The 14,671-nt window shown below is 39.3% G+C and overlaps 1 protein-coding gene across 1 annotated transcript in view; it reads right to left on the bottom strand.

Annotated features, from left to right (window-relative positions):
* Positions 1–6,326, bottom strand: part of PGAP1 (post-GPI attachment to proteins inositol deacylase 1) — a gene marked incomplete at both ends in the record, with an annotated part of 73,746 nt that extends 67,420 nt beyond the window's left edge. The window contains one exon of the mRNA XM_080689171.1: positions 6,180–6,326. Coding sequence (XP_080545297.1) covers positions 6,180–6,326 — 147 coding nt within the window. The remainder of the gene's footprint in view (positions 1–6,179) is intronic.
* Positions 6,327–14,671: the final 8,345 nt, after the last annotated feature.

Genomic DNA, 14,671 nt, shown 5'->3' with positions numbered 1-14,671 from the left:
TGTCCTTCACCCAGAGTCAACAAGGTTTGGAGAGAAAAGCATATGGTGATGGTACAAGGGTACTGATTAACCTATCTGTAATATATGTGTGTTGTATTGGTCTGTATTGTATTCCAGTGGTGATAGCACGAGAATGTTAATTGACTTGTAGCTGTGTATAAATACCTCTGGAAAAACAAACCCGGTGTTGGTGCAATAAAGATGAGATTGACCCAGAAGTAGGTGTCGGCCAGGAGCGTCGGCGCAATAGAGAATACTGACCCAGGCATAGTCATCAACCCATAGGAAATATTGAACCAAGAACAGGGGTCAGCCAGTAGAGATAGTAGGCTGGTGGCTCCCCCACGTTAGAATTAAAAATTCTTCATCCTCACACCTCTCTTCAGAACCCGTACTTTTGCCAGCTGGCTCCGGCAGGTGGTGGCCCGTACAGGGATGGCTCCAGCAGACAGACACCATTAAAAATAAAACTAATTACAATGGACAATTAAGTGGACTTAAGTATATATCAATAGATTAATAATCTACCAATATGCTACATGAAAAAATTTAACTACTGTATGAACTTCAAAAACTACAAATGTTGTTAATGAGAAAAATCCCACTGTTCAAAAAAAAAATCACACACAAACACATATACAAAATTCTGACCATTCATATACATTCTTGAACATTCCTTTGTGGTATTACCATAAGCAATCTATTTCAGTTACACCATAGAACTGGGTAGAGACTGGGCTATTTAAGAGATGACCATCCTTAGTTGTCTCCTAAAATACTGAAATACAGGAAATATTAACTCCCTATCTGCTATATAAGTATATGGGTACTTCAAGTTAGTTCCAATACTAATTGGACACATTTTGCTTTTTAAGTACAAATCAAGCAAAAAGAAAACATAAGCAATATTTATTAACTCCTCCCATATAATTATACAATTTGATATGACAGCAAATACATATTAGATCATTTGCTTTTTTAGTACAAGTTGTGCTTTGAGGTGGAGTGCAGGGAGTCACTGAAATTGAATCCAAAGGCATTCTACCTCCAAGCTATACCCCCAGGACGATTTTATTTTTTATTTGGAAACAGGGTTTCTGAGACCCTCACTAAATGGCCGAGGCTGTCGAACCTGGGATCCTTCTGTCTCAGCCTTTCAAGTACTAGTATTACAAGTGTGCACCACCACACCGGTCCAACAAGTTTTGAACTAGTTGAAAATTAACTAAGAAGAACAGAAACTTAGCAAGTATATCTAAAAAGAAATATTAATTCCCTAAAGACAGAAAAGAAAAGAAAATAATATACTTGACGTATTTCATTATATACTACTATAAAAGCAATTTTGTGTTGAAAAAGAGGATTTTTAAACTAGGAATGAAGGGCTAGGGATGTGGCTCAGTGGTGAGCACTTGCCTACCATGCATGATGCCCTGGGTGCAGTCCCCAGCACTGAAAAAAAAAAATTGTAATGTATATAGATAAAAAAGAAAAAAGTAGAGAGATGGGGGTGCAGGAAGTAGAGCAAACAGGGGGCAAAAAATGGAGAAAAATGGCAAAACTGCATTTCTAGACAATCGTTCTAGGTGGAAATCAGTGGCAAAAAGATACAGGTAATTGAACAGACTGACAGAAGAAGTATAGGCATAGAAAAGGGATGCTGAGAAAAACAGGAAAGTCAAAGGATTTGAAAAGGAAACATTTACAGAAGCAGGATCCCCATATAAATTGATTATTTTATAAGGATTATTTGAAATGGGCATCCTCACCTCCAAAAAAGATCTTTAAATTAAGATAAATTACCTTTACACTTAAATATTATCACTACCAGCTTGGGGCTATCTCTTACCTTGACTCTGCCTTAGTATAAGTTCACCTCTCACCCTTTCAACAGATAAAAATTCTTCCCAAACAAATTCCCAAGTGCCCCCCCCAAAAAATACTGGTTTAGAAAACTATAATTCTTATTTTACATACATGCGTGTGTGTGTGTGTCTTTAGATTAAAACTGCAGATAAAAGTTTGATCTCCATTATTAACCAAAAATAAACTTTTATCAAAAAAATGCAAGTAGTTATAAAGTTCTCACAAAGTGTTCTCACCCTTTTCCTCACACTACCCACTAAGAATAGTTCTTGGAGCCTGGTGGGGGGAGTGGCCCATGTCTGTCATCCTAACTACTCAAAAGGCTGAGGCAGGAGGATCGCAATTTCAGGGCCAACATGGGCAATTTAGTGAGAACTTGCCTCGAAAAATTAAAAGGGCTGAGCTGAGCATGGTGGCACACACCTGTAATCCCAGTACTTAGGAGGCTGAGACAGGAGGATCACAGGTTCGATCAAGGACAGCCTCGGCAATTTAGCGAGACCCTCAGAAACAGACTGTTTCAAAACACAAAAATAAAAAGGGCTGAATGTAGCTCAGTAGATTGTCCCTGAGTCCAATGCGGGTTGGCGTGGGGACGGGGGTCCTAAGATCTCCAGTGGAAGCTGGGAGAACTTGCCTATAATCCCAGTTACTCCTGAGGCTGAGAAAGGAGAATCAAAGGTTTGAAGCCATTCTCAGTAACTCAGTAAGACCCTATTTTAAAATTAAAAAAGTGTGGCTCCAAGGTAGAATGTCCCTGGGTTCAGTGTACAAAAAAAAAGGAGGAAGGGGAGGGTGACCACCTAGGGATGAGTGAATCAATGAATCTTTCAGACTGGTCTCTCTCCCTGTCATAATCTCCCTGCTACAACCTAAAGTCTATATTGATTTAAAAAAAAAAAAAAAACACTGCTAGAACACCCTGCTAGAACATTACACCTTATGTGGTTTTTTCACTGCACATATAAGTAGCAAAGGCTCTTGAGAGTGCCTTAAAACCTGGCTCTAATGATTTTTACCTATTTTTCTCATAACTTATACGTGCAATGTTTTAAACTTATTTTTAATATATTTTAAATCAAGATTTAAAAGGATATACACTGCAAATGATCTCTTCAATGCTGATCCTTCAGCTATTTGGTTTTTCTAACCCAGAAAGCACCAATGTTAATAGTGCATGTATGTTTCAGAAATACTTTACATACATACCAGCAAAAATGTTTATAGATTCTTTTCTTTTTTACATAAGTAGTAATATAAATATGCTCATGTGGTATGTTCTGGTGCCTTTCTACACTCATAAATGCTATAGATGCCTGCAGTTTTGTTTCTGTACTTTATGAACTTTATAACCTGCATGGCCAAATTTACTACATCCTTAAAGGCTTTGAATATCCAAGAAAAACTTAGATGATTCCTCTTCTCTGAAGAACCTTGAATGCACTTACTCATAGTAAAATTATGGCATTTACCACATTATATTGAAACTATACATTATATTCCTGTCTCCCTCACTCTATTATAATAGCATAATTTAAAGGCCCAAGAACTGATTTCTCACTAATTCCCTCTCATACTAAATATCTACATATACCTGGCAGAGAGTAGTCATTCAATAAGTGACTGTTAAATGAACATCATACTAAATAACAAAATATGATTCATATTTTCAGTATCAACATTTCCTTTCAGAAAACAACCATTAGGTCATACATATAAGGAAGGCCAAGCAAATTACTGTATGAGAGAAAACAGCTCAGATGTTTCTTCTCAAATATTACAATTTGCTTAAAATCATGTGCTGCAAGATTATATTTTGCCATGCTATTATAGTAAGGCAAGAAGCTTTAGAGAATAATTTTATTTTGTCTGGTAGACTTAAGAAATTTTCATAAAATCTCAGTTATCTCTGAATAAATGAATCTAGAAAAAATCATAGGTAGGGGATGAAGATAATTGAATGATTTTAAATTGAAAACTTCTTATCTGAAAAGAATTTTAAATTCCTTTCCCACCTTAAAAAAAAAGGAACAATAAATCTGAGTGTGTTTCAACTATCTTTCCATTTCCTTTGCTGGCTGACTAGAGAAGATGCAAATGAGCAGTAAAAAAAAAAAAAAAAAAACACCAGAGACTAGGACATGACACACTTGGATAACAACCTGAGAACAAATAGAAAGCTTGATAAAATATAATTAAAGGTAGGCTATGTAGATATATAGAATATTTTAATTCACATAAAAACCATTTGTTCTTAACAGAGTCCCCTTATTTACCTAAAATATAATTATATTCAAACAACTCATTTCTATATACAGATTTTAATTGTACTTGTAAAATAACACAACCTGGTGTTCAGAGTAAAAGGACTTAGAGTCAAATATAAATACTGTAGTGAATTAACTTTTTACATCTTAAAAGTAAAACCTGCTGAAAATGTGTATCAAAAACTTCTGCCACTGTAATTATCACTGTACTAACAAACTGACAGAAGTACATCCCCAAGAAGGCAATCTGAACCAAAATAACTAAATACACACTACTTGAGAACAATTTAAGAAACAAAAAAATCAAACAGCTCTTTTGCAGCAGCCACATTCATCTTCTGTCTTTCCAATTTCATGAGAGGGGAAAATTCATCTGTGAGGTCCATATGCTTTGTTCTCAGCATCAAGGAAAGCAATTTCTACTACTGCAAATATTAAACAGTTTCAATAATTGTGGGAAATCTAGAAATAAATGGGAATTAGTAGTGTACTGTTCCAAAATGACTTTATGTTAACCAAAGTCTTTAATGCAGTATAAACCTCAAGTGGCCAGCTTCAATCTGTTGAGTCTTCTACTTATTAAACCATAGGCAATAAAAAGGGATTATCATAAGCTCTATTTCCACTAAAAGACACCTAAAATTCCATGTATTTAACTATTAAGACTCAGATAAACATAAACCAGCACGTTCCAGTTTATTTGCTTAGAAATTAACAATGATAACAGTAACATTAAAATCTTTTCCTTCAGTAGCATCAAAATCCAATGTTCTCACTCCCTTATAACCCCTGGTGCGAAACCAAGGTAAGGATCTCAAAACAAATAAAATCTGGATTTACCAGAATTTTTCCTATGGGTAAGGATGCTCTTCAGCAATTTAAACCTTAGTTTTAACGATTTAAATAATGGCAGTTTTCACCTAATATGCTCTCTCCATAATGACCACTACACAGAAGCAATTCCCACTTTCATTCTTCATCCTAAAGAAAAAATCGCTATGATTTCAAAAGTATACTAAAAAATGCACTTTATCAATATGTATTGTACACATATGTATTTTAGGAGTTATTATAATGAGCATTCCATAATTAAGATTCATTTAGAAATAAAAGAGTCACTCGGAAGCAATTACTTTGGGCATTTGTGTAATTTGTCACCATCTCTTTTTACAGCTGGTCATGAATGAAATTCTAAATTCTACTATGCCAGACTAATGAAGCAACTGATTGAAAACATTCAAAATGGAACGGTAGGTGGGGGTGGGAGAGAGGAAGAGAGGGGAAGAGAGAGAGGTAGATAGATGGGGCAGAGATAGATAGATATGGGGGGAGGAAGAGGGGGGGAAGGAGAGGGGGAAGAGAGAGAGACAGGGCGGAGAGATAGATATGGAGGGAGGGAGGGAAAGAGGGGAGAAAGAGAGGAGAGGAGAGGAGAGGAGAGGAGAGGAGAGGAGAGAAGGGAGGAAAGGGCCGGGTCTCTGACACTGCAAACACAGTGAAAACACAAAACACCCTGAAATAGATCTTGTATGCAACTGGTAAGAGGCCTGGCTGGGGGCGACCAGCAAAAACACCGGCTTGCAGACGCACGCACAGCCCGGCAAACCTATGAAACAGGTGGATCCGCAAACAAATACGGGGGGTGGGGGGCCTAAGTAGTTTTCAGCCTCATCATTTCATCATTTCATCAGATTTTCCTCTCACCCAGAGGTAAAACCCCGGAGCCCCTAAGGCAGCCCCGAGAACGATCTGGGCAGTGCACTCCGTGGATGCTCCGTTCTCTTCCAGGAAAGCGAAATCTCCGTGCCAATCACTGCGCGCAGGGAGCGCGGAGGCGCGGGCGCCGCGGCCGGGGGCGAGGGGCGGCGGGCGGGCTGCGCGCCCCGCGGGTGCCGAGGGGCTGGCCGGGGGCGGCGGCCGCGGAGCCTGGGGCCGGGGTCGGGCGGGCGCGGAGGCCGGCGGTCGGAGTCCTCCGCGCGGAGAACGCGGGCGAGGCCGGGCGCCGGGCGCGGAGCCTCGCGCACCCAGGTGAGGGCGGGACCTTACCTGATACTCGGGGTACTCAAACATGTAGCTCATGCTGCACTTGTTCTCCTCGAAGCCGAAGAACACATCCCACAGCCCCAGGGTGGCCATAAAGACCATGAAGACGTAGAACGCCAGGTTCCAGAGGTTGACTGAGTGGAGGAGCATGGTGCCGCTGCGGCCGCGGGGACCCGCGCCCAGGTGCCGGAGCGGGAGTCGCCGGCCGCCGAGCCGAGCCGGGGCAGCCGAGCAGCGCGCGCGTGCGTGCGCGTCGCCGCCCCGCGTGCACGCGCGCCCGCCAGCCCCGGGCCGCCGCGCACTGCGCCTGCGCACAGCCAGCCCGCCCCGCGGGCCCGCGAGGACCAGAGCGGGGAGGGAGGGTGGGCGGCGCGAGAGCGCGAATCCGTGGGAAGAGAGAAAGAGCGAGAATCGGAACGGGCTGGGCTGGAGGGTATGGGGGGAAAAGCGGAGGGGGCGAGGGAAAAGGAAAGCAGAAAAGAAAGGGAGGATGGGAGCGCGGGAACGCTGGAGGCGAGAAGGGGGAAGGGCCGGGATGGGTATCAAATGGATTAACCTGGGGAGGGGGAGACCCCCTCCAGAACCCAGAAACTATTAATGACTGTCAGGCAACTGGCGAGGGGAGCAGAAACATCAAAGGCCCGTGGCCATCAACTCACGTCGCAAGCACCTCTCCCCGCTGCAGCTTAAAGCCCTTCCAGTTGAATGTTGGAACGCCTTGGGCCTCCAGAATTTCGGATCTCCCAGTGGTAACACGCATTCCCAGCTCTCTAGACCAATTAGCTTGAGGAGGGAACAAATGTCTTATTTCCCCCTCTATGATCACCGACTTCGGCCCCCGTAAAAAGCAACAGCTTAAAAAAAAATGCCAGCAATGAGGAGAGATTCTGCCCTTGGTGGAAGATGGAAACACACACACACACACACACACACACACACACACCCCGTCGTTAGTTTTTAAAAAACATTACGAAAATGCCCACTAGTACTGATTCCCCAACAGGTATTTGCACCCTCGAAGTAGCCTTGCCCCCTCCCCAGGGCCTCCACCTCTTTGGGAATTGGTTCCACATTAACAGAGGAGGCAATGTTGTTCAAGCCTCCTCTCAGACTCTGATTTAAATCATTTTGGAGAATTTCGGTTTGGTTTTGCACAAAGGAGAGGTGAAAAGCTGTTCAAAATCATTCATAATCACAGATAGCAGCTTCAAAGCATTGAAATGCTATGAGGAGAAAGACACGGTATCAGTCTTTGAAACTGACCCAGCAGCAGATGGGGTGTGTGTGTGTGTGTGTGTGTGTGTGTGTGTGTGTGTGTGTCGCTAACTGCCAGAATTCTCCTTAGAATTGTTTTTGGCACTGACTAAATTTCACATGGGCTGATTTTCTGGGTGGAGAAAGTTTGGCTCTGATAGATGAAATCAAATAATTTTTAAAATAAAAGGAAGCTTATAGTTTATTTTTATATAACACCTGGATACTCACATTAAGAAACCACAGAGGAGTGAAGTAATCCTGAATATAATGATATTCTTTACCTTACACAAAATCATCTGCATATCTAAACAAACACAGCTAGCTACTGAATATAAAATATTTGTGGAGAAAAAAAGAAATGGGTAAATGCAGACACGGGCTCCTTTTTTGTATGGAGATGAATTTGGAAGGATCAGGATAACAGGTGGGGAGTTGTGGGTAATTTTAAGTAATATATATTTGGGATGTGTTATGTATGAAGTTCTTGAGTTCACTTGGAAATGATGTGTTTTATATTCTGTTACTAGTAATAGAATGTGTCCAGTTTGTAAAATTGCATCAACATGACTGGATTATCAAGAAAAACCTGTTTGATAAGCAGTGTTTAGAGATGAATGTGATAAAGAGTTATAGAAGGTAGAGTTTAACATCATGGAGCCCACAAAATAGAGAGCACTTGGGGTGTGGGACGGAATTACCAGTTAATGCAGATTACAAATCATGTCGGCACAGAGTTAAGCTATAGACAAGAAGAGGAATGCATTAAGTCTGTGTGCTTAAGCATATCACAGACGGAACATTTGTCCCTTATTTCTCCTTGTATATCATTGGCAATATTATGACAAATAAACCAGACACGATTCCACTCTTCCTCATCAATCTGTCCCAGGGTTTCTTAAGCTTAACGTGCATATGAAGTATTTGGAAGTTTTGTTAAAAGGAGGTCTGAGCCAATAGTTGTGCGTGGGCCCCGGTTTCTGCACATCTCAACTCCTAGGTGAGGTCAGTGATGTTGATGAGTGGGCTTCACTTTGAGGAGCAAGGCTCTGTCCTGCCTGAGGACTGCTACACAGAGAAACCCTGAACTTGAAGATGACAGAGCTTACTCCTGAGCTGGCTGCCCTGAGCTGGAGCAGTCTGCTGACTTGATTGTCTACTCAGTAATGAAATAGAGAGTCAATTAAATCTGTATGTTTATAATCTTTCTATACTACATTTCTTACTTTCTTTTTCTCTATCCATCATATCCCCTCTTGGCTTCACTTTCTTTTCTATCTCACCAAAACCCATCAAACATTACTTTAGCAAAGACAGGACAGCATGGGAGTCTGTAGTCCAGACCAGCAGAAAGGTATGGATTTAACCCAGGTGAAAGGATATAAGGAAAGGAGTTTTTGATACTGTCCATTATAAGGAATTTTACAAGGTTAGGGATATAGTTCAGTGTTAGAGCACTTGCCTAGCATATATATCCAAGGCCCTATGTTTGATCCTTAGTAACTCAAAACAAACAAAAAACCTATATGGCATGTTTGAATAACTAATGAGAAATGGTTTGGTCAAGTAATGTGGAAACATCTCCAAGATATATAAAGGGGGAAAACAAGGTACAGAACAGTACACATCCATATTTTGTGTGAAACAGAGAAATACTGAAATACTAAGTGAAATTAAATGTTTTCATGACACAGAGGGAATGAGATGGGAATAGAAAGAATAGTTACAGATTTCTATCTTTATATTTTTTACTTTGAGCCATAAAAATACAACCAGTGAAAAATAATCTAAATGCAATCCTCTAATTTAAAAACGAATTGAAACAATATTACGGTTATAGTTTAAAATTGGGATTTGCCCTCCAAATGTCTTGAAGGCTCATGTGTTTGGTCATCAGCTGGTGGCACTTTTGAGAGGTGGTGGAAACTTTAGGAAGTGGACCTAGATGAAGGAACTCAATCCCTGGGGCATTGAAATTTTGGTTTGTAAGCCCATCTTTAGCATAAATTATATCCTGCAGAGATCTATGCTTCCACTATTATAAAGGTATTCCTGTCGCTGGGCCCATTAACATTAATTTATTGCCTTTGGGTTCTTACAGTATGAAAGTAACCTAAAAAATTAGAATCAACCCCACATATAGTCTGGAATGCCAATTTTGTGTGTTTTATCTTGTTTAATAATTGCTGTGTACTGCAGAGGATTTACACGTGTGGATTTCTCTCTGTGGCACTTAAAGATTTTCCTCTTTTTATAGAGTTCAGCAGTGTAGCAAAATAAAGCTAGAATTTTCATGTGGAATGGGGGTAAAGAGATGGAGGAGGAAACTTCTTCCTTGATGGAGGAAGTAGTTTATTTGGCAATATTAACTACCATGCCTTATACAACTTTTAAATACTGAGGAAAAAAAGTCACTTCAATAGTGTTATGTCAAGTGAGTAGTGAAAAGAGAAATCAAATTAAAATATTTTTAAAAATATATAAATAGGAGAAAGCAAGGGCTGTAAATATAATTTTCCTCCTTCTTCTTGTCTCTTTTCTTTGTCACCTATCTACATATGTCTATCAATCACCTGTAAGAAGTCTGCTCACCTTTTTTTTTTAACTAGAAGAACACTAAAATACAATTGAGTACATGTGTAAGGAACTAGTGAGAAATGATCTTATATGAAGACGATAAGGAAGAGAAACATAATTTTTGGGTTTTTTTTTTTTTTTTTTTGTGGTACTGGGGGTAGAACCCAGAAGCTTTCTACCTCCAGATTATACTCCCAGACCTATTTTCTATTTTATTTGGAAACAGGGTCTTATGCTTCGAACCGGTGTGATCCTCCTGTCTCAGCCTCCCAAGTGCGGGGATTACAAGCGTGCGCCACCACGCCCGGCTTGAGAAACATAATTTTTAACAACATGAGAAGGAAGAAAAAAATTTTGTGGTACTGGGGATTAAACCCAGGGGCATCCTACTCTGAGCTACACTCCTGGCCCTATTTTATTTATTTATTTTTGTGTGGTACTTGGGGTCAAACCCAGGAGAATTCTACCTCCAAGCTACACCCCCAGGCCTGCTTGCCTTCTTTCTTTCTTTCTTTCTTTCTTTCTTTCTTTCTTTCTTTCTTTCTTTCTTTCTTTCTTTCTTTCTTTCTTTCTTTCTTTTTGCAGTACTGAAGATGGAACCCAGAGGCATTCTACCTCCAAACTGCACCCCCAGCCCGATTTTTTATTCTTTATTATTATTATTATTATTATTATTATTATTATTTATTTGGTGGTACTGGGGTTCCTGGAAGCCCTTCTACCTCCGGGCTACACCCCCAGACCTTTTTTTTTTTTATAATTTTGAAACAGGGTCTCGTAAGCCAGCGCGGCTGGCTTCGAACCTGCGCGATCCTCCTGTCTCCGCCTCCCAAGCGCGGAGATTACAAGCGTGCGCCACCACGCCCGGCTTATTATTCTTTATTTTGAAACCAGGTCTCACTGAGTTGCAAAGGACCTCACTAAGTAGTGAGGCTGTTCGTGAACCGCGATCCTCTGGTCGCCTCTCAAATGTTGGGATTACAAGCGTGCACCACCACGCCTGGCTTCCTATTTTTATTTTTACTTTGAAACAGGGTCTTGTTAAGTTGATGAGTGTCTCACTACTTGCTGAGGGCTCACTTGAACCTGCTGTCCTCCTGTCCCAACCTCCCAAGTACTGGGATTAGAAGCATGTTCTACCACACCCAGCTAATGTTTTATTTTAAAACAGGGTCATACTAAGCTGTAGAAGGCATTGCTATAAATTGCTAAGGTTTGCTATGAACCTGCACTCCTCCTGGCTCAGCCTTCCCAGTACTGGGATTACAGGCATGTACCACCATACCCAGCTAGGAAGAAAATATTAAGGTGGCGAAAATTAAGGTGAAGAAGCTCTCACGAGATGATCTTAATCTCTATGTAGAAGCCCAATAGGTAAGAATAAGCTTAGAGTGAAAGCCAATACTCAAAGAAAGTGCAAAATATTTGGGAATTGCTGTTTTAATAAATGAAGTTGCAATCATAAGAAGTAGAGTTCATCCCAGTACTTAAGATGTTGAGACAGGAGGATTGCAGGTTCAAGGCCAACATGTGGTAACTTAGTGAGACCCTGTTTCAAAATAAAAATAAAAAGAGCAGAGGTGTAGCTAAAAGGTAGAATGCCCCTGGGTTCGATCCCTAGTAACACACACACACACACACACACACACACACACACACACACACACACAGGTGATCACCAGTCAGCAGTATTTCAGCCTCTTGCTCCCCAACTTCCCTTACAAAGACAAAAACAAAAATAGAGATTATGTAGTAACAAGACGCTTAATTGACCAGTTGTGTCAAGCTCTGGGATAAGAAATTAATGACACATAGTCACTGATATCAAGAAAATAAAACACCAAAAGTGAGTACAAAAGATAGCTGTGCTGCAGTTTATTAGAATAGAGATACGAACAAGTATTGGAACAGAAAAGAAAAAATATTTAACTGTGTAGAGGAAAAAGGATCCCAAAGGTTATGATCGGGGCTCAAGGAGGGCTTCCTGAGTTATTGAGCGGATGTGTGCACGAGCAGAGAATGGCTGGAAGATTTGAGAAGGCCAGCTTCTCATAGCTCAAGGTTCCAAGAGGCTTCTTGATTATTCCCTAAAATGATGCTTGCTCTGACACTCTCTGGAAAGTAGGCACAGCCAGAGTTCATTCTAAACTTAAATAGGGTAGTGCAGGTAATTTGTCAGTTAGATACATGTTTATTTGGTGTTTATTTCTTATAGTATATAGCTTCTTTTTTTTTTTTTTTTTTGGTGGTGGTACTGGAGTTCCTGGAAACCCTTCTACCTCCGGGTTATACTCCCAGATCTATTTTATATTTTATTTGAAAAAAGGGTCTCTTAAGCCAGCGAGGCTGGCTTCGAATCTGTGCGATCCTCCTGTCTCTGCCTCCCAAGTGCAGGGATTACAAGCGTGCACCACCACACCCGGCTATAGCTTATTTTTAAACAGTAGATAAGTTCTTAAGAATTATGTGAAATGGAAACATTCATAAATTAAAACCTGAAGGTAGAAAGAACACTGGAGCAGGAGACTGAAGCCCTAGACATATCAGTTCTGCCACCAAAGCAGAATCAAGTGGCATTGGCAAATACCTCATATGTAAAATGGATGTATTTGATCAGGGATTTCTGAAAGTTTATGACTCACATATTAGATGAATTAAAGCTCTTAAAACTTAAATTAATATAACCCTATGACAAAGGAAGAGACCATTATATAATAATTTAACAATTACCTCTCAACTAAAAGCTATTAATATTCAGTTTCTCAGAAAGCACTTTAGATTTGCTTCGGCTCCCTTTAGGTTTTTTGTTTGCTTGCTTTTTTTCCTCCTGGTACTGGGGATTAGATCCAGGGGCATTCTACCTCTGAGCTACACCCCATCCCTTTCTTTAAAAATTTTTGTTTAGAAATGGGGTCTCACTAGGTTACTGAGTCTGTCTCTCTGTGTTGCTGAGGTTGTCCTGAACCTGTAATCCTTCTGTCTCAGCCTCCTAAGTACTGGAATTACTGATGTACACTAACACATTCAGCTAGTTTTTATTTACTAGGGGCAAAGACTGTCTTCTCAACCCTTTGATGAGAAGATAGTCATACATATTACCTACAGTTTATACACAGGAAGAAAAATCATGTTGTCAGATTTGGAAATTGGCTTATTTTCTAAAATTAATTTCACTAAACTATACTGGTCTTAATACCCTACTATAAGTTTTTATAATAAGCTTTATTTTCTTTTTATCTTAAAAAAATCACCAATATACAATATATTGGCTTTTAGAAACTAGCATATATTCTACTTATTTGGTATAAAGCCTTCACAAACTAGTTATATCTCCTAGTTCTTTATATGCAATCTTATATGTAATAGTCATTCAATAAATATTTGTTTTTATATTTATTTGAAAATAATTCAGTTTCTACATTTATAATAATAAAACTTCACCTTTTCCTTGATGCTGCAAAGCTTTAAAAGAAAATATAAATGCCAGCAACTCTGTGGCTGCCAGCTCTGTTTCCAAGGAAACAGAGAGTAGATCATCAAAAACAAAATAAGATTTTTCAACCTGATTACCCTTTTTTCACCAGTTCAGTCTTCATTGCTGCAAAATGAAAGGCAACATAGCCTCAGTCTTGCAATCCAGAATTTAATTCTATTTGTGCTGTCTCTCATGATTAAAACCAGACAAAAAAATGTAATCTCTCGGGTTGTATGTTGGTTTGCTTGTAGAGAGAGCTAAACTCCTTTGCAAAGATGAAGAGTACCTTGTGAATTTAAAGTACTGTGTACATTTACTGAATAGCTCAATGTATTTTAACCTCTAAACTGTCAAATGTTTACATTATTGAATCTCAGGTTTTATATTTCTTGGGAATAATATAAGAAAGTAATGAGAATTTATAAGAAAATGATAAAGACTCCTAGGATGGAATGTTTTATTTAAAGACATAAGAAGGAAGGAGGTGACAGGACACATAAAGAAAAGGAATCAAGGGAAAAATAATTGGTTTTCCATTCAAATAAGCAAAATACCACGATAAAAATGTTCTGTGTTTTAAAGATTTGTACCTACTCACTATGGATAAAATTATGACCGTGAGTAATAACAGCTGTAGATATTTTGTTTTATAGGTAGCAAAGCTTGGTTTATCATTATTATGTTTTCCAGTGGTACTATGTATTTTATAAAAGAAGTATTCTTCTATTTAAAGTTTTTAGTTAAAGCCAGAAGATTCTTTTAGGGGCAAAGTGTACTATAGAAATTTGCTTTGATGGAAGTACAGTTTAAGAGTCTTTAGATGACATTTTAATAATTTCAGATATTGAATACTGAAATTCAGATAATAGTTATACTGGGAAAGAATTGACTGATGTAATTATTATTTGAGGGCTTCCTTATATCTATTTTCTGCTTGCATATCTATTTACTCAAAAAAATTCAAGCTTTTCAAAGGCATGGGCTTTATGAGGATCTTGGTTATTTTTGTACTTAAACCCACTGAAGGTCCTTATAATTGGAGGCACTCCAAAATTATTTTTTGAGGAATTTTTAAAACGTACTTAAGTAACACTCTATACTTTAATTGTAGGTTTTAGCTACTTTAGGGTCTCTTACAATTAAATAAAAACTTTGTGGTATACAAACACATTTTAAATTGTGAACACTA

The sequence above is a fragment of the Muscardinus avellanarius genome, assembly GCF_963383645.1.
Source record: "Muscardinus avellanarius genome assembly, chromosome: 2".
Classification (NCBI taxonomy): Eukaryota; Metazoa; Chordata; class Mammalia; order Rodentia; family Gliridae; genus Muscardinus; species Muscardinus avellanarius.
The sequence above is the reverse complement of the archived record's forward strand: the minus strand, read 5'-3'. Positions and strand labels throughout refer to the sequence as shown.